Consider the following 18,353-nt stretch of genomic DNA (forward strand, 5'->3'; position numbering starts at 1 on the left):
GTCTCCCTGTACTAAGGCGGCTGCCTGCCCGCCATCGCACACGTGCTGCGTCTCACCACGTGTGCAGGTACACAACATGATCGTGTTGCAGATTGCGTAATTTCCTCGCCTGACCTTCATATTTAGTTCTGAAAACTGCGAACAATTTTGCAGTTCGTTATGATGGTTCCAGTTCGCTGCCGCTTGTAGTGGCATAGGTACACCAACTGTGTCGGACATAAATTACGAGAGTGAACAAAAAACTCTTGCGTAAAAAAGCTTTAATGCCATAGACCATAAAAGTGGTCACGTCAGTTGCACTTATATACATTATTATAAAGCCCTCTCGTCTTATGCCGTAGAGGATGTGCCAGAAGTAGTGGAGCTCGCAGGAACAGCAGTACCCTGAAGAGTTGATGAAGCGGCGCGCTCCGCTGCGACCTGTTCAGGAGTAGGGCGAGCACTTGCCGTGGAAGCCGCTTCCGCACTTTGGTCTTCGATAGCGCGTTCAGCAGAACCTTGAGTTTGTTGAGAAACTCCCTGTGTCGCACCCTCTTCAGCTCGATCGTTTGCTTGAGGTATGGACGTGTCTCCACGGAGGACAGCTCCAAGTGTAGTAGCAGGAGCCGCAGCTGGCAGGGTCACACTGGGTGGAGGGCGTGCAGTCACGGGACGCGGCGATGGAGCGGGATTTACGGGTCCTTGTTCCGGCGCAGGTCCAGAAACTAAGGTTCCGATTATGAGGTTGCCTTGAGAGTTGGAGACTGTGCCCCCGAAAGGGTTGACCAAGACGTTAGCACCGCTGGCTATACCACCGCCTGACTGAGCGCTCAGGGGTACTACGGGAAGACTGTTCTGCCACGGACTCACGATTACCAATGGGATGGAACCAGGAAACGATGCAGAAGGAAGCAGGGGTTTCTTGATCAGGGCCAGCTTCTTGTCGTGAAGGGCCTTCACCACGCTGGACGCGTCCTGAATAGAAGCAGCAACGGACTGACGTACCGTGGACTTCACGTCGGATACACCGCGCTGAAGGACGTCAGATGCGTTGACCAGGAAACTGACAACGGGATCGACGACTAGGCCCACTACATTGCTGAAGTTGTCCGAAATATTGTTGACGACTTGCTTCGGCGTTGAAATCAGAGTCAGCAAATTCGGTTTAGACTTCGTGGCTTGATTTGGGAGCTGTCCATTAAAGTTGAAGACTTCCCCGACGAAAACTGGCACAGTCTGAACAGGCACTTGCGGCAAGACTGGCACGGGTTGAAATGACACCTGGGGAACGCTGGGGTTGAGGATACCAGCACGGCGCCCTCGTTTTGTAGCCGATAGGGCTGTGACGAGTGTCACGAAGAGAGCTGCAGCAATCGCCTTCATAATTACCCGTTAAGCGCTTCGAATCCGTACTCTACTTCAGCTGTTAGACCCTTCGTTACAACGACGCGATTGCGGAGGATTTGTAGCTTCGGTGTGGTGGCCCGCATTTTAAACCCGTCTTCGAAACCCGCGGGGCTATGTGATTGGCCGTTCCATATCAGTTGACGTCATCAAACAAGCTAGTCTCACGTGGACCAGTTTTCTCGCTATCTTCTTTGTGAAGGTTACTAGCTTTCACCTTTTGCAGATAGCAGCTTCTACGTTTCCACGCCCTTTTCGCGTTTTCTTTGTTTGTTTGTTTGTTGCCCCTTGTTAATCTGTTGCTTTGCCGAACTTCTTCCTGGCATACGAGGGAGGATAAGAGTGAAAGTACAGTATCCTTTGTTGTATACATTTTCTCCTGTTGTGTTCTTGTTAAATGAACCTCTTCAGCAAAAAAAGAAAAGAAAGACAGCGAACAAGGATTGTCAGAGCGGGCATTGGAGCGTTACTCATCTCTAGTCCCTCTTTGAGACGGGGTCACCGGTTCAACTGGAGAGAAACCATACTGCAACCTGTAGAGTATCTACTGCAACCTATCAGCTAATTATACTTGGCAAATGATTATCTGCTGTGATTTTACCCAGCACTGCGCCTTTGGTGATACAGCGCTCCCCGTGACAACAATTAAACTATGAATGATGATGATGTGACGTTGTCGTCGAGATTAGAACACACTCGGACGGCGCCAGGCTGATCTGGGATGTACAGCCCTTTCTTTGGCGACACTACGTACTCGATAGTGTGTGGCAAAAGCGGTGCTCCATTTCCCGATAGACAGAGAACTTACGAATTAATAAGCGGATCACATGGTTCACGAATTAGTCTGAATGAGCGACGAAGGACTAGCGAGTTTTTGTCTCTTCTTTGATTTCTTCTTTTTTCAATGGAACGCAAAAAGGCCTTCTGTAGACCTCTCCCTGATAGTAAACATATGACGTCATAGTGTTCGACAGCGCCACCAATTTGGTAGAGTTGAACTACGCTGGAAGCTAGAGGCGAACAAGGACGCGCCCGAAAGCCACGATCTTGAGGGAATTACGATGGTCCCTGAAAGGGACGCTACCTTCGGTCCTACTTTTCTTTCAATAGGAAGTAGCGAACAACCCTCCCCTTCCGATATGTTTCGGTTTCAGTCTGTCTACCAACGTAATGATGACGTTTCTCGGGTAGAGATCTATACTGTCGACTGTACAAATCCAGTTCGAAAGGTGAGCGTCCGAAGCTTCATGAACCGAAGGGCTGTGTGCTCAAAAACTCAGAACGAAAGCCAGGGATTTCAAGGGTGGTAATTCGAGACTAGAGATTTTACGCACCACGCAAATAAGCACAAGCATTAGTTCATTTTGGTCCATCCGCGTGCCTCGACTGCGGCTAAACGTTGCCATTACTCCGTTGCTTCGCGAAAAGTTGGGCTTCTGCAACACAATGCTGTGCACAACCGCGTGACCTGCCAACGGTACATGAGGAAACGACACACACCTATACGTCAACTAGAAACCATCGTCATGAGACCATTAAGTATATAAAAGATTCCTGGACACTGACGCAAACCTCGCACTACCAGCGCTGGACTCTTCGATCGTTTATGGCTTTTCTAACAGTTACAGGCTTTAGCGGACAAACTCGAAAAGAGGTTGCCCTGATACCTTCGCAGGCTTGTCTGGTTAACTCATCGAATCATTACAGCACATGCACCGAGGTAGGGTCCCGCAGCGAGAAAGCACCCTATTACATCATTATTAATATGATCATCGTTGTTGTTGGCCACAGATGAATAATGACGATGAATGTTTGTGCGCACAGTTCAACGTGGCGTCCTTGCGGAACTGATGGCGACATGGAGGAAGTCGTCAGCGGCAGCAAGACGTGCCGGGTGCATCGGCGCTGTCCCCTACGTGCTGGATGAGGCCAACACAACCTCGGCATACAATACCCTATCCATTTTGCAGGTCCAGTTAAAAGTCGAGCGCAGCTGGCTGTAACGGATGTCTTCAGCTAAGGCAGGGCTATATTCAGGATGGCAACATGTTCAGAAAATGACGAAGTTGTATAGTTCAGCACATCCGTAGCTTATTTGAGGCAAAGGTCGGATGACCACTGCTTGCATGTTAACAACCTGTCTATTACTTATTCTTACTAGGACGAAACAGCTGTACTTGGCTGGGAGTGCACGATCAAATTGTAAACATATGCTCAAAGTGCAGCTACAGAGCTTCGGCTATTTACCCTTTGTATATGTACTTGCTAGCTTGCACTGCGGCCTCCACAGGTGGCGCCGTCACCGTGGAACATTGACGTTTCGCCGAGACGCACTGTTAGTGCCGACCCAAGATCGTGTCACTTCCCTACGCCAGGCTGACGAGTCCCAAGTAGGACGAAACAGCTGTACTTGGCTGGGAGTGCACGATCAAATTGTAAACATATGCTCAAAGTGCAGCTACAGAGCTTCGGCTATTTACCCTTTGTGTATATATATATATATATATATATATATATATATATACGCGATTGCCATGGCCAACGAGCACTCAACTGCCAGCTTTGCGAGCAGTTACACAGTTTTTAAGGGAGACCAAGCTGTTAGACGGGCTATGACCCTGTCTGTGGCGTTCGTCGCCGCTTCGCGACATCTCCAGTGGGTGTGGGTGGATGTGTATGGCATTCCTTTCCTTAGGTGATCTGGGGTAGCCGGCCCTCGTGATGAGGGCTATAATCCCCATTTTTTCCTTTCAATCATCATCATCACCACCAAGACTACGCGATCGTTGTCAGTAAGAGGCTGCGACAATAATTTTTTTTATGTCTGTTTGTTAGGGTATATCTTAATTTATTCGAGGTAATTATGGTGTGTTTCATTGTTGTCACAGGTTTTTAGACGCCGAAGCGCAATAGCTCTGCAAGGTTATACACCGTCGCCTCAAGCGCCTTTTAAAGTCTTCCATGCTGAAGGTGAAATAAAACCAACATGCTTATGAGGAACTGCTGCTTCAGCTTTTTTTAGACTGAGAGCACAGGCTACAGAGGCATCTGAGAGGCACAAAGGAGATGTCTCAGGTGGCAGTGAACATGGCCACAAAGTAAACTAGATAACTTATTTTCACGCATTACCCTCCTGCTACAAGGTAGAAACGATGTACGAACAGGTGACTTCTTGAAACAACCAAGATAAAACCCGAAGCTAACATGTTTGCCTATGACACGTGACCGCATATATGCACCGTGCAGTGGTTGGCACATTATTTTGGCCAAACCAGTTTTTGTGAAGTTTATTTTCTAAGCTCGTAACCAATGAACAAGGAGTGAAAACAATTATTGGCAAAGACAATATAAACACACAGCTAAAAGCTCTGTTTTGTCATATACACACAACGCATATTATGATACGTACGAATTCTATGCATCTAAACTGGACTTTATAAAAAATATGTGTGGACTAGAAGCAAGTACATATAATCCATTTCGTAAACTAAGCATCGTTTCTCTGGCAAACTTTGCTATTTGCATAAAAAAAAAGTTGATACAGCCATCCATCAAGATGTGTCTCTGTTGAACAGTCCCACTCAGCACTATACATTGTGATAAAAGTGTGGGCCCCGTGCACATGAAAATAAATAATTCATCACCAGTAAATGAGAAATTCTTCCGTTCTACTGTACGCCGCAGCCAACTGCTGTCCCGTAACAGTTGGCACAGAAAATGCCAGCTCAGTGACTTCGAGAGGATCTCCAGAAGTGAAGTTCTTCCTGAAATTGTTAAAATTCCTTTTTCTCACCCTACAAAGCTCACATTCTTCATATTACAAAAATTTCCACTATATTTTTTTTTTGTCAAGTCAACTGGAGCTCCTGAGTTCCACACATCGAGTACCAACTTCAGTTACCTGAGACAGCCTAGCAGTCTGGTGGCAATCTTCTTCCTCCTGTGAGAATCTGCAACCCATACTCGCGACACCCCACACCGGGCCTGGACAGGCTCTGGGTTGTAGGTGATGCTTTCGGAATTTGTGTCCCCTTTTGGCCGGACCACTCTGTATGCCTGGCATGTTTAACAAGATGTTAACACGCATGCTCTCGATACATTATCACGCTTTTTAAAGGCACCTCTTTCAATGGCACTGCGGATAGGTATCCCACAACTTGCTTTTGCGCGACGTAGATGAAGTGCGAACATTCTGCTTTTGGTTCTTGTTCATCCTCGTGTCCGAGTTCTCTGGAATGTGATTACAGTGCCGATGAACTGAACAAAGTATAATTCTTAATACTGCATGTGCAGTTGAGATCATAAAATGTGAGCATTGTAGTTCATTCCACTGTTTACTGCTGCATTTTTGTGACCATATGCATGTGGAAAAAAAAGTTTACTTATGTATGTATCTCAAACATTACTTAGAGTCAATTGTGTTACCAGTTTCAGTGTAGTCTGTAATGAGTACTCACGATAGGACTTTGTTGTACTATTATAGATCGAACTGTCACCTCTCTACCTTCATGAGCCACTCTGTGTTGTAGAATCGATCTCACAAAATGGATTCTAACCTCTCGACACGTTCCTGGATCTCCGTAACTTTGCTGAGGATGTACTTTTCGTCACTTGGTAGAACCATCACAATTCGGCTGTCGGGAGTAAGACCAACGCCAACTATGCGCTCCTTCTTCCAACCCTACAGAAAAAGTGAGCACAAGATAAGGTGTCAGAATAAATAATAATGAAGACTAAGCACTGTATACATCGTCGCAGTTAAATTGAAGTCCTCACCAAAAACTTTAGTGGGCCCAACTGTTGCTCGTGGTGTCGTTGATGAGCAACTTCATCATCCGCCTCTCCTGCACTGTAGGTCATGCTACATTCCTGACATGTAACTATTCCAAACTTCTTCTGTCCAGCATCGATTATCAGCTGCAGCGGGTCCTGTGCTGCTCGGAGGAGTTTCTTTTGGAACCTGGGTAGAGCAGTTGCCACATCCCTGTTGACTGGAGAAGGTTCCCATGCATTTTTGTGGAAGACTGGAAACAGAGCTCCTATTGCTGCTCCCATGTCACGTGCTTCCTCGTGTGAAAGAGAAACCACATTCCCGCCCAAACCGTCGTCTGCTTTGCTGAAGCATGAGCTGGATTTTGTGGAGTACATGTCCAATGCTTGAGCCTCAATTTGCTCTTCTGTTTCACTGGAAAATCTTCTCTGGGAGGTGCAGTTCACTTTGCCGGGACATGTGCGGGATTCCACTAGATCTTCATCGGGATGTCGGGCAGAGTACGGCGTAGAGTGTGCAAGAGGTCCCTGCCCTTTCCATGTGAAGCCATGTGTTGCAGCTTCGTTTTCTTTCTCCTCTTGAGCTTTGTGGTTCAAAATCTGTTTGGATATTTGTGGCTGTACTCCACTGCCACTGTGTGTAGCACCAGGTTCACACTGTAACGTCTGCTTCTCTAGTTTTGGGGTCGGAACTATCATAACAATCTCGTTATGGTCCTTACCGCCACGTAGTGCAGGACGGATTAGTGTTGGATTTGAAGCGATCGACTGTGTTGAAGCTCGTCTCACCACAAAACCCGAATTCCAGCTCTTCTTGATCTTAGCTATGGAGCTGAAACGACATTTTGTGGCCTTCCATACAACTTGAAGCGGTGCCGAAAAGAACTTTCGTTTCTTCTCAGGTGGTACGTCATTTTGCTCATTGCTGCCTTCATCATCCTGAGTGGAGGACGTCAGTGTCTTCTTAATGTTCTTCTGTGCAACTTCCCTTCCCAGTTTCACACCTGTTTTCATATGGGGTATCCCCTTCCTGTTAGTAATGCTCTTTGAAACGTTTATGGTTGCTTTAATACCTCGGAACCTCGTCAGATACCTTTTTGTAGAGGTCATTTCCTTTCCATCTACGTTTGGCACTCCATCGCTTGGAGGTTCTGCACGTAAAGCGCGAAGCCGCTTTTGTTTTTTTGGCTGATTCTTATGCTCGTTTGCGGCACAAAAACTTCCAGGCGCGACGGAGCAGCAGTCATCCTGTGTTTCTTGGCGCATTATGTCTCTGTAAAGGAAGCGCAAAATAATGTTACGCGTTGCATAATGATTGTACGCCGTCATAGTGCAATAACGTATAATAATTTTTTTTTCCGTGACAGCGCCGCGAAGCAACTGTGGCTATGTGCTGTGTACAGACGTGGACTGATGGAGAATGGAGTTAGTGCAATAATATGCGAATAATTGCAAAGGTGCGAAATGCAGGTTCCAAAATAACGAATGCGGGTATTTAACTTTCACTGACGATACGTACGCGGTGCACGATAACGCCATACGCACGCTTGCAGGCACAAAGCAACAGAATCGCTCGCCTGCCTGAACGGACCAATTACTGGAAAAGTAAGCCACGAAGAGATTGCAGCGTTCGAACGCGACAAAATGGGCCGTTAAATGCAAACGTGTGTTCTGCGGCTCAACGTTGATGTTACGCAAATGTTAGACAAAGTACTCACGGGTTTTCAGACGCACCACTGGTATCACCATGTAAGGGCCTGGACAACTCAGTTTTACGACTCATTCAACACAATTCAAGAAAGACGCTCCAAGATATACGACCGTTCGTTCACGAGTTCAACGTGTGCCATGTGACTACTAGCAGCGAATGGAGAGCATTTCTTCCCGCGCCAAAAGTCACGCGCTGGCCTGCCGAAAGAGTGCGCGTGCGCCGCGCACTCTCCTTTTCCACTCTTCCTCGTTCCTCCTCTGTCTCGGCTTTGCCCGCTGTTTGCGGGCCCGCGCCGTCCGCCTGGTAAATACTCTATTTAAGTGGTTAATCTCGCGGTCTTAATAATTCGCGAACTCGTCTGGAGACACGTTTATACAGACACCTGTAGTTGTAAAATTTAACATACAGTCAAGTTTCGGGGGAGTCTGGTATTCGGCACGCAAGACTATGTTTGCTGCTGATGGTGATGGTGATGAGGTAAATTAAAAAAAATGGGAGTGCGTGTGAGTCGTGTGTGTGTGTGTTTGTTGCTGTTGAGTGACAACTCTATCCAGACACTGTGACTGCAGTCCGACAACGGCAAATATCTGCAAGTGGGGCTTGCCTTCGGAATGCGCCTCGTAAGATACCCACGGTGCAAAATCAATAATAACCACGACCAATTTGCAATAACTGTACAATAATCAAGACTGGTACATCAGTCAAAGTCAGTCATCTATGAAAAGCAACTTTCTATGAAGATCGATTATTTAAGCATCAACCGGGAAGACTCTTCCTTGACACAGACTGCGGTATATATTTAGGTGGCGGCTTGATGAGAGGACGAAATAATCCTATCATCCGCGGAGAGACGGGTATATATACTCTCAGCTAACCTCAAACGCCCCTCACAAAAGATAACTTGAACCGCTGGCAACGGGATGTATTCTCCTTGAATGACACCTGCTTGACAGGTGTGCTATTTGAGTAGATCCTCATGGCGCAACACTAGTTAGGCCCTGGATATATAGAGTCAGTCATTCATTCATGGACGTTCATTACTTAGAATATGATGTTAGAAGACCGTTCTCGTGAAAAGCGTCACGGCGAAGTACCCTCCTCCCCTCTCCCACCATCAAAAAAAAGAAAGAAAGAAAAGAAAAAGCTGCCATTTCTGGTCTGCTGCGTCTCGTAACTCCATGAAACGCTGTGCGCGTTGAATGGATATGACCCCGCCTACCGCATATTTGACCTGCATTGATATTATTCGGTTATTGTGAGCATCACGTCGGTTTGTGTAACCCTGCGTAATTACGGGCCTCCTGAAGGTCATAGCCACAGGTCTAAACATAAAACGATAATTTCATGCATGGTGTAAAACCCCGAGACTAGGGAACACGAAGGGACAGACACAAACACGAAGTCTCTTCTTTTCCTATTAGCAACTGAAACTAGAGCACTGCACGGGCTTGAATCTACCGGTCCGACCCGACCCGTACCCGAAGCCACGGAGGCTTACCCGACCCGAGCCCGACCCAGCTGCCGAGAACTCGGCCCGACCCGGCCCCGACTGAGGCAAGCCTCTCTGTTGCAATGTGACGGACACTGTACACAGCAAACAGCGTATAAACCACACATACTTGGAACCATGGGCGCCGCCAGGATTTTTTCCGGGGGGGGGGGGGGGGGCAGGACAAAATGTGTGGCATTCTGGCAGAATTTTTGCGCCCGCAACTACATTGTCTTGGCTCAGACACCCTTCGTTTCTGGAAGCCAGGAGGGGTGGGGGGCACCCCCCCCCCCCCCTTGCCCCTCCGTGACGGCGCCCATGCTTGGAACGCGCAAGCGCAGCTTTTGGTGCGGTTTGTCCTTGTAGCTTCTAGCAACATGTGGACGACGAGTCCAGCGCGCCTCGTCCACGGTGCACGCCGCAGCGGGGGCGAGGTCTACAGCGGTGCGAAGCCGTGAGTAACATGACGCCTATGTTGTAGCGTTTTAGCAGAAATACAGAGGGAGCACCCAGGTACATGGTTGCTTTGTTTTCGAAACGTATGTTGAGGATTAAATACTGCGAAAGAATGGCTCACAAAAGCTTGGCCCGACTGAGGCCCGAGAACTCTCGGACTGAACCCGAGCCCGCAGTCAAAACGAGTTTGAGACTCGATTTCAGCATGCGCGCAGGGCCGGAGACCGGGTTTGGGGGCCAACCCGGCCCTTTGCAGTGCTCTAACTGAAACTTCATATTTCTTGCGGCTTCTGTGCAGGAGTTGCCATAAGTTGCCCAACGATCATTTTGCACGTTCTTTTCCCACAGTTTCGGAGTCACCGTTCTGGGAAATGTATTTCCAAGAGGGCTGACCTCGCAGACCTTTCCTCATATGCACGCCACTTGATTTCCATCTTCGACAACAATCGAGTCATAACTTCCCTCTTCATCAGCCGAACACAATCACTCCCCGTCCTTATAGCAACAACGCCATCCGTCACATCTGTCATAGCACCAGCGTGTCACTCAGGGCTACTTTCACCGTTATCTTTCTCCCTACCGACAAAAAAAAAATGTTATCCTAGCTCCTTCGAATGACGACAAACGAACACAAGGGAACACAAGGACCCGGAGACCCATTCGCCAATGTTTTCGCAACCGCATTGCCACTAGAAACAGTATGTTTTCCTTATACACTGTTGGTCAATTTCATAACACCCTCTGGCTCACTAGTGAAGTTCCCCTGCCGAGTCTTCAAGGCCAGTAACAAGCCAACAAAAGCCCAGGTTGGGCAGACGACAGCAGGAATGCCGTAGAGCAATTCTAAGGGAGAGGAGGACCCGCAACGAGAAAACACCTTGCATGCATCTCTCCTTTTGCTATTTTCACCCCCTTTTCTACTTTTTTTTTGTATCGAATTCCCGCCCAGCCTACGGGAAGAAGCGACGCCAGCGCCTCTCCGCGTATTCGAGTGGAGAGAAAACATTGCCATTCGGCCGTTTCCAAGCCGGCTGGCTCCCGTAACCAAAACAGACGACGCGAAGTGGCTGCGCACGGCACGCGTACCTGAAGGCGGCTCTCTGCAAAAAAGTGTAACTCCTGCAGCTTTGTGTGTTTCGTTTTGCGTTTACGAAGCGTTCTTTTGTGACCAGTGTAAATATCGGCCGCAAACGAAAGCTTGGATACAACTATCGAGTTTCTTCTGTTCCGTCGGCTGTGTCTTCTCCGGGTGCAGAATTCAAACCGGCAGTTGTCAGCCAAGTGGATCCGAAGAGATACACAGCACCTGTTTACTGGATCGCGTTGCTGCAACCGCTTTCAGCATCGGAATACGTATACGTTGCTCCACTGCTCGTGCTGACTGTAGTTGCTGAGTGTTGACAACATTGGCTATTGAATGTTGAAAGGTATGCTTGTGTGAGAAGAAGGTGCAACAATTTGATGGTGCTATGGGCCCAGCGGGATTAGTGCTCCTTCTTGTGCTCCTGGTGGAAGGATGTGCAGCGGAGGATGCCTCTAATTGCTACACGAGCGGTGGCGTTGCCGGGATTGTGGTGGCCACCGCTGTGGTGACTGCGGTGTTGATCGCGCTCGTCCTCGGCGCTCTGTGGTACCTGCGGCGTAGGCGAAAAGGTAAACACTTGCGGCAAACGTTGTTGCGGAATAGTTTCGCCTTTGGCATAAGCTGAAACTATATTGTGTTTTTATTCGAAATGCAACTGTTTGCTTGAGGAGTACTCGTGACTTCTCCTATGTCCAAGAGTCACTATTCGAAAGTTATATGCTGGTTGTGGGAATTGCTCCAAGTGCATTGTTGAAAACAAGACATTTTATATATTAACAGAATATCGTTCGTTCGAATCTGGTTTGCGAATAGTATTAGGACGAAGCATAGAACGAGAAAACAGGCGAGCTAGTACGGAAAATACTTAAAACCCTGCAGACAAAAGACAAGAACACGACAAGAACCTCAAGCCTCGTCGTGTTCGTCTCATTTCTCAGGGTTTTAAATGTGGACGTCTATAAGGCAGGCAAGACAGCGGGTACAAAAGAACAAGATAGGGGGGAAACGGAATAGACCATATTTGCGTTTTTAACATAACCCACAAAATCTGTGGGTCGCGTAATAATTTGTAGGCACTCCGCTGCAAAAGACGCCGGTGCAAAATAACGGACGGTGGATGTACTGGGATGGGACAACCTCTGCCGTTGTGCAACAGGCATTTACTTTGACAGACAGATTCGTTTCCCGTCGCATGCACTAAAAGCGATGATAAAAAAATTGCAAGAAAATTAATCGCGAGCCACGGGGCCACCTTCCACAAGGTGCGCTAATGTTTCCCACCCAGTTACCACCCAGAGCGTCAAAGAGGAAGAAATCTTAAACCTTTTCCATCCCCCCACACCGCCCTCGCGTTTCATGCCACGCGAAGTAGAAGAACACAAATGTTTCGCCGATTTACGTAATATGTCAGCAATCATTCTTTTTATTGTTGACGTTACGTTGACTACCGCCCGGTTGTGCTGTTTAGACGCTTTATTGGCTCGCGTTGAATCCCTACACGTAACGGTGCTGACTAAAAAATAAATAAATAAATAAATGTACTACACTATACTACACTACACTAGCTGCCCTGATTTGCTGAAAAAAGGAGGCGTAAGCCTTTTTTCTGACAATTATGAACAGCATAAGCGTCACAAAAAAAAGCGTATGCCTCCCGTTTTCAACAAATCAGGAGGGAGAACGATATCATTCGAGATAACGGTTGGCTAGGGGCGTGCTATGAGGTGAAGTTCATTTTTAAGAGTGTACTTTGGAAACACATTTACCTAACAAAAAAGTCAAGACAATTCAATGTTCAATCGTGCTTCTCGTGCTCTGGTTATCTGTGCCGTGATTTCGGACGTCCTGCCTCCCTCGCCCCCTCCTTAATTTCTGTCGTCAACATGTGCTCCAATTGAGCTTACACTCCTAAAAATGAACTTCACCGCATAGCACCCTCCTAGCCAACCATCATCTCGAATGATATCGTTATCTGCCTTGATTTGTTGAGAACAGGAGGCGTACGCCTTTTTTGTGACACTTATGCTGTTCATAATTGTCACAGAAAAGGCGTACGCCTCCCGTCTTCAACAAATCATGGCATATAACGATATCATTCGAGATCATGGTTGACCAGGAACGTGCTATGCGGTGAAGTTCATTTCTAAGAGTGTAGGCAGTGCATATAGCATGCTGTCCCTATACCGGGCTCCCCCCCCCCCCCACTTCATATAAATCCCGGGTCCGTCTTTGCTTATATAACGTCTTCATTACAGCCAGGTTACACTGAGACCCACAAATCTGTTTCAACAAGCGCCGAATCGCTATATATTTATGTCCGGAATAGTCTGCGTGGGACGCCATTACATGTGCTCGCATACCAATCATCCCATCCTACATCAGGAGTAGGCTAATGGAGGCGTGCTCGTATAGAGACCATAGAGACGGCGGATTCTCTGCAAGCTATACCACGCACGCGGGCACTGTATAGCGTTATTTATGGCCATCGTGATTACAACGTGCTTCTTTACACCATTGCTCTCAAGTAGGGCAGTTCATGTTTTTCTCAGCGGCTCACTTTTTCAATGTCCGTCCAATACGCATTCCTAGCATGCAGTTTCTCACCCTATGCAGTAGCGCAGTGAGAATTGCGAAGATAAGGCGGCGTATGACAGGTTCGCCTTGAAGGAGGTTAATCGGAATCGTCTTTTGCGATCACGTACACTTTGCGTGTTGACATTCGTTTCGTCGAAGCATTGTTCATTGTGTACATGACTTGGTTTTGTAAAAAAGTGTTGCTGGAAAGCACTGTTAAACGTGAGGTTACTCTTCGTACTATATTCTCACGGTTCCCGGGCGGACGTGCGTTGCGTTAGGTTAGGTTGGGTTGGGTTAGGCTTCAGTGTAAGCGCGTCTATGGATGCACTATTGCATTGCGCAGTATCCGAAATATTTTTGGGTGTCCACCGCGCTTTGCTGGCAATACTCTCTTCACTTGTCAACCAACCGCTTACGAAGTGTGCGGTCCTTTCTTCTTCGAGACAGATGGTCTTACGTGCCCATTTTCCCCCTCCTTTTTCATTATCATCATTATCTTATCGTCATCTGCAAGAAAGGAATTTTAGAGGGATTGATATAGCCGGGAAATTTCTTATTGCATACGTTTTGTAGAATGGCCTATAATTCATTCAACAATTCGGTTAAAAAATTTAAGAAAATAAAGCTGAAATGAAGTCTTAGTTCCTGTATAATTGAATTATATAGCTCCAGGGATGTACAGCGTTTGGAACGCTGTCTACGTAGCGTGTATGTTTTTTAAAAATAAAATTATCGAATTACTTTATTTTGTACTGTTGTTCATAAGAATCTCTTACATCTTTTTTTATTGATTTTGCGTTAGCGCCACGAAGCAACTGTGGCTGGCGTACAGACGTGTACAGGTGGAGAGAGGACATCTTACATCTGTGACATAAAGTGACGAGTAGAAACACAGGACGAAGATAAAAGACGAGTCGTAGGAGACGAGCGCGAATCGTCTTCGTCCTGTGTTTCTATACGTCGCTTTATATGTAACGGATTCGTACCAACCAGCCCAGTTTCTTCTTCTGAGCTCTTACATCTATTTTTCACACCTGATTTTTTAATGGCTGCTCTGTAACGTGCAGGTAAAAAGTAGGCGTTTCTGCATCGCGAAACTTTCCCAGGGCTTACGTAAACGTCTGTTAACGATACCCCTTTGTTGGTCACCTTTTCTAGTCGGTTATATGACTATTATTATCGCATACTATTATCACGCGTATTTTTCCCGCTTCCGAATGTGCAATTTTCCGTGAGCGAATAGCCGCCTGCGACCTTCCTCGTCGCCCGAAGCGCTCACTACGCCAGAATGCAGGAATCTTTCTGTCTCTTTCTGCACTCATTTATAACTGGAGGGCAGGAGCTAAAGGTAACAAAAATCTTGCGGCGCTCTGATCTGCGTTCAATCTGATATAGATACATATCCGCTTACTATATGTTTCCTGAATCGACGTGTTATTGTGAGGAGGAAAAATATAATTGGGTCGGTCGAACCACGAAGAATGGCACCATTCTCGCAGTGAGGTGCCATAAAAACTGTAGTATTCCCATGCAGGGGGAGGTCAGCACTTTTATCGTTTGTCCCTATTATACAGTTCGAAACATAGATAGGTGTATGTGGAGCCTCAAGACATGCAGGTCTCTGCAGACGCACAGAAGTTTTTGACCAGGTCTGCATTAGCACAGCGCGGTATGATATTTTCGTTCTGTATATACACTCTTAAAAAAGAGTGTGTGTGTGGGGGGGGGGGGGGGGGGGTAATGTCAGGATAGGCTCGCCGTTCTTAAAAGAGATGGTGGTGGTGATAGGGCTTGCCGTTGTCGGCCTCACGTATGTGGGCAACGTCACGACTCACGCCCTGAGGGAATGTGCGTCCTGGGCCGACTTCTAAGGGAACTGTGCCGACATATGTCTTAAAAGAGAACTTCACCACATAGCACGCTGAAGGCCAATCAATTGCACATAGTGATACCTCTATCACTCTTTATTTGTGGAAAGCGCTGGGCGTACGCCTTTTTTTTGTGTGACAATTAACATAACTGCATAGGTGTCACAAAAAGACGTATGCCTCCCGTTTTCAACAAATCGGGAGAACGATCGAACGATCTCATTCGTGATGATCGTTGGCTAGGAGCGTCGCATGCGGTGAAGTTCTGTTCTTAGTGTGAAACAACATCAGCTTTATTTTATGATTATGATTTTTAGAGTGATAGGCTGATGTGATGGCCGTTCTTGGTCCTACACTCTAAAAACAGAACTTCACCTCGTAGCACGCTCTGCGCCAACCATTGCCACGAATGATATAGGGTTATCGTTTCTGATTCGAGGAGAGAGGGAGCCGTACGCCTTTTTGTGTCAATTATCATATATCCAAATTGCCACAAAAAGGCGTACGCCCTCCTCTCTCCTCGAATCAGGAGCGATCGATAACCCTGTCATTCGTAGCAATGGTTGGCGCACAGCGTGCTATGAGGTGAAGTTCTGTTTTTAGAGTGTAACAGCAAACCAAATCAAAAGTCGTGTATACTCTGAACAACAAAAGAGTAAATTCTTGAGCAATTGCTGCTTCTAGGTCCCCTAGATTGTAGTTGCTTCCCGAAACTTACTCCCCAGCAGTGCAAAAAGTCCCTAAACTTCGCATAAACTTCCGTGCACTTAGTCCTGAAAGGGAGTAGTGGTTGTTGCAATGCATCTATACTATAGGTCTGCAAAAATGACTAAAACTACTCCTTTTTTTTTTTCTTCTTAGAGTGTATAAGCATTATACCCTGGCCACATGGGCAGGAAAAATGACATACAGTGCGGTACTCTCGCTCCCATTGTCTGCGCAGAGTAACTATTTTCGTTCGCATAAAACGACTTTCAACTGTACAAAGCAAGGTGGTTTCATAAATTTGACTTTACGCAAGTATCACTCGACGATAAAATATCGCCGCTTCATAAATAATGTCATTCGAGACCCGAATGCCATTATAGACGGTAATGTCGCAGACTTGTAATTAACTGAACACTGTGGTTATGACAGCAGTTAAGAAAGGAGTCTAAATTATCGTGGCTGAAACTGGGTCCTCCGTGTGATTTCACGAGATACAAGCATGGCCGGTTGCCGTTTTGCCCAAGGCGCCCCCTATCGAGGTCGCTCCGCGAGCACGGAATGGGGCACGGAGAACACTCTGAATTCATGGAATGCGTTTAGTCCATTGGTGTTTTCAGGACGGATCACCGAATGACAGTTGTGCAATGTCTCCACCGTGCAATTTCCGATCTTGTGACACCTTCGTTCCTTCTAATTTCCTCATGCTTCGGTCGGACCGTAGTCTGCTCTGTATAGGTAACGTCCCGGTTATTTTCTAAAATTATTTTTGTCAAATGTTCCTGCTCGCAGAGTGCGTCGATGCCCACGATAAAAAGCTATAAAAAATGGCGTCCAGTTACTTTTTATCTCATCCCTATTGGCCAGCCCGTTTTTTTTTTCATTTCATTGTTAGCGCCGCGAAGCAACTGTGGCTATGAGCGGCGTACAGACGTGGACAGATGGAGAGAGGACAGCAGGAAGGAGTGGGTGACAGGGGGGTTAGTATGCGTCCTGGGCCGACTTCAGGGGGAACCGTGCCGACATTCGTCTGGAAGGTCTTCAGAAAACCCAGGGCCAACCCCTTTCACCTCTTAAAATACACTTCCGAGTCAATGTTATTGCTACATACAGATTACATACTTTGCAAATTGCACGAATTCACTATTACTTATATGCATATACAAATACTGCACAGCAGCTGGCAACAAACAAGCAAGTTATACCTAATGTATTCGAGATATGAATTTTTAGCAAGTTATACATACGTACATTTGAGATATTATTTTTTTGTGTACATGAACAATAATTGTCCATATAGTATATGTGTAAATATAGTACATGTACTCAAAGCTGCCCAATGAAATTCCAATCATAGTCCATTCCAACCTGCCATACAACACCCGCCCTTCCCAGTTTGTCAGTGACGACATATTATCGAGGGTATATGTTGGTCATGCTATCTTAACATCCTAGCCCCCTTAGCTAACGAGCCAGGATGATACAGCATATTCGGTACGCGATTGAAAATTTAGCCCGCAACCGCTAGCGCCACGCACGAATGCGTGCGGCTTCCTGCGGAACAAAAGCATATGTTGCGATAGCATCTGCAACTCACATACACCTTCTGAACGCACAATGAGTATAACGAAGGCAAAAAATACTCGTAGATAAAAAGAAAAAAACCCTATACGCTACCATCAATACGTAACACGCTCACGGAATGAAAAACAACCTATCAAACGGAGCAAACGTCGTAGATTGAACGGGAATCGTTCCCCATATAACGCGGCCTTCACCCCTATTCCGGAGGCCATCAACAGCGAAATTTTCCGAGGCCTCTTATTATTGCATAAAAGGGGCGCATTCAGGCTCAACACAGGCGCGCTTAGCATAGCGGGATTGTATGTAGGGTCGAATGCGATGAGGCACGGAGAGAACACGAAGCCGATTGTGAACTGCAGCGGCAGTTTAAAATGCTTAGTGTCACGCGCGCTACGTTGGCGCGCGCATGGCGGTTTACCACACGGATTACAGGCAGAGTAGCTCTCTTTCTTGTGCTTTTTCGTTGTGGATGGAACTCGTGAATGGGACCTTTAGAAGGTAGCGTATTGAGAAACAAGGGGAAGTCCAAGCAGTGCACTCTTAAAAATGAACTTCACCGCATAGCACGCTCCTAGCCAACCATAATCTCGAATGATATCGTTATCTGCCCTGATTTGTTGAAAACGGAAGGCGTACGCCTTTTCTGTGACAATTATGAACAGCATAAGCGTCACAGAAAAGGCGTACGCCTCCCGTTTTCGACAAATCAGGGCAAATAACGATATC

General features: G+C 46.8%; 2 protein-coding genes across 4 annotated transcripts in view; one reads left to right on the forward strand and one right to left on the reverse strand.

Annotated features, from left to right (window-relative positions):
- Positions 1-4,415: 4,415 nt before the first annotated feature.
- Positions 4,416-10,397, reverse strand: LOC135401325 (uncharacterized). 3 transcript variants are annotated; one of them, XM_064633665.1, is made up of 7 exons: positions 10,170-10,397; positions 7,227-7,426; positions 6,160-7,157; positions 5,940-6,064; positions 5,505-5,613; positions 5,285-5,439; positions 4,416-5,147 (listed from the first exon to the last, which is right to left on the reverse strand). In XM_064633665.1, the coding sequence occupies exons 1-7, from the start codon at positions 10,337-10,339 to the stop codon at positions 5,024-5,026; spliced, it is 1,881 nt and encodes a 626-aa protein (XP_064489735.1). In that variant the 5' UTR covers positions 10,340-10,397; the 3' UTR covers positions 4,416-5,023. The 3 variants fall into 3 exon arrangements, with proteins under 3 accessions (XP_064489735.1, XP_064489734.1, XP_064489736.1); XM_064633664.1 differs by having other exon boundaries at positions 6,160-7,426; XM_064633666.1 differs by lacking the exon at positions 10,170-10,397 and adding an exon at positions 7,872-8,008 and having other exon boundaries at positions 6,160-7,426.
- A 219-nt stretch (positions 10,398-10,616) lies between these two features.
- The window catches only part of LOC135401324 (uncharacterized), a 51,445-nt gene continuing 43,708 nt past the window's right edge, over positions 10,617-18,353 (forward strand). The window contains exon 1 of the mRNA XM_064633663.1: positions 10,617-11,462. Coding sequence (XP_064489733.1) covers positions 11,279-11,462 — 184 coding nt within the window. The 5' untranslated portion in view covers positions 10,617-11,278. The remainder of the gene's footprint in view (positions 11,463-18,353) is intronic.

Source organism: Ornithodoros turicata, chromosome 7, assembly GCF_037126465.1.
Source record: "Ornithodoros turicata isolate Travis chromosome 7, ASM3712646v1, whole genome shotgun sequence".
NCBI classification, from domain to species: domain Eukaryota; kingdom Metazoa; phylum Arthropoda; class Arachnida; order Ixodida; family Argasidae; genus Ornithodoros; species Ornithodoros turicata.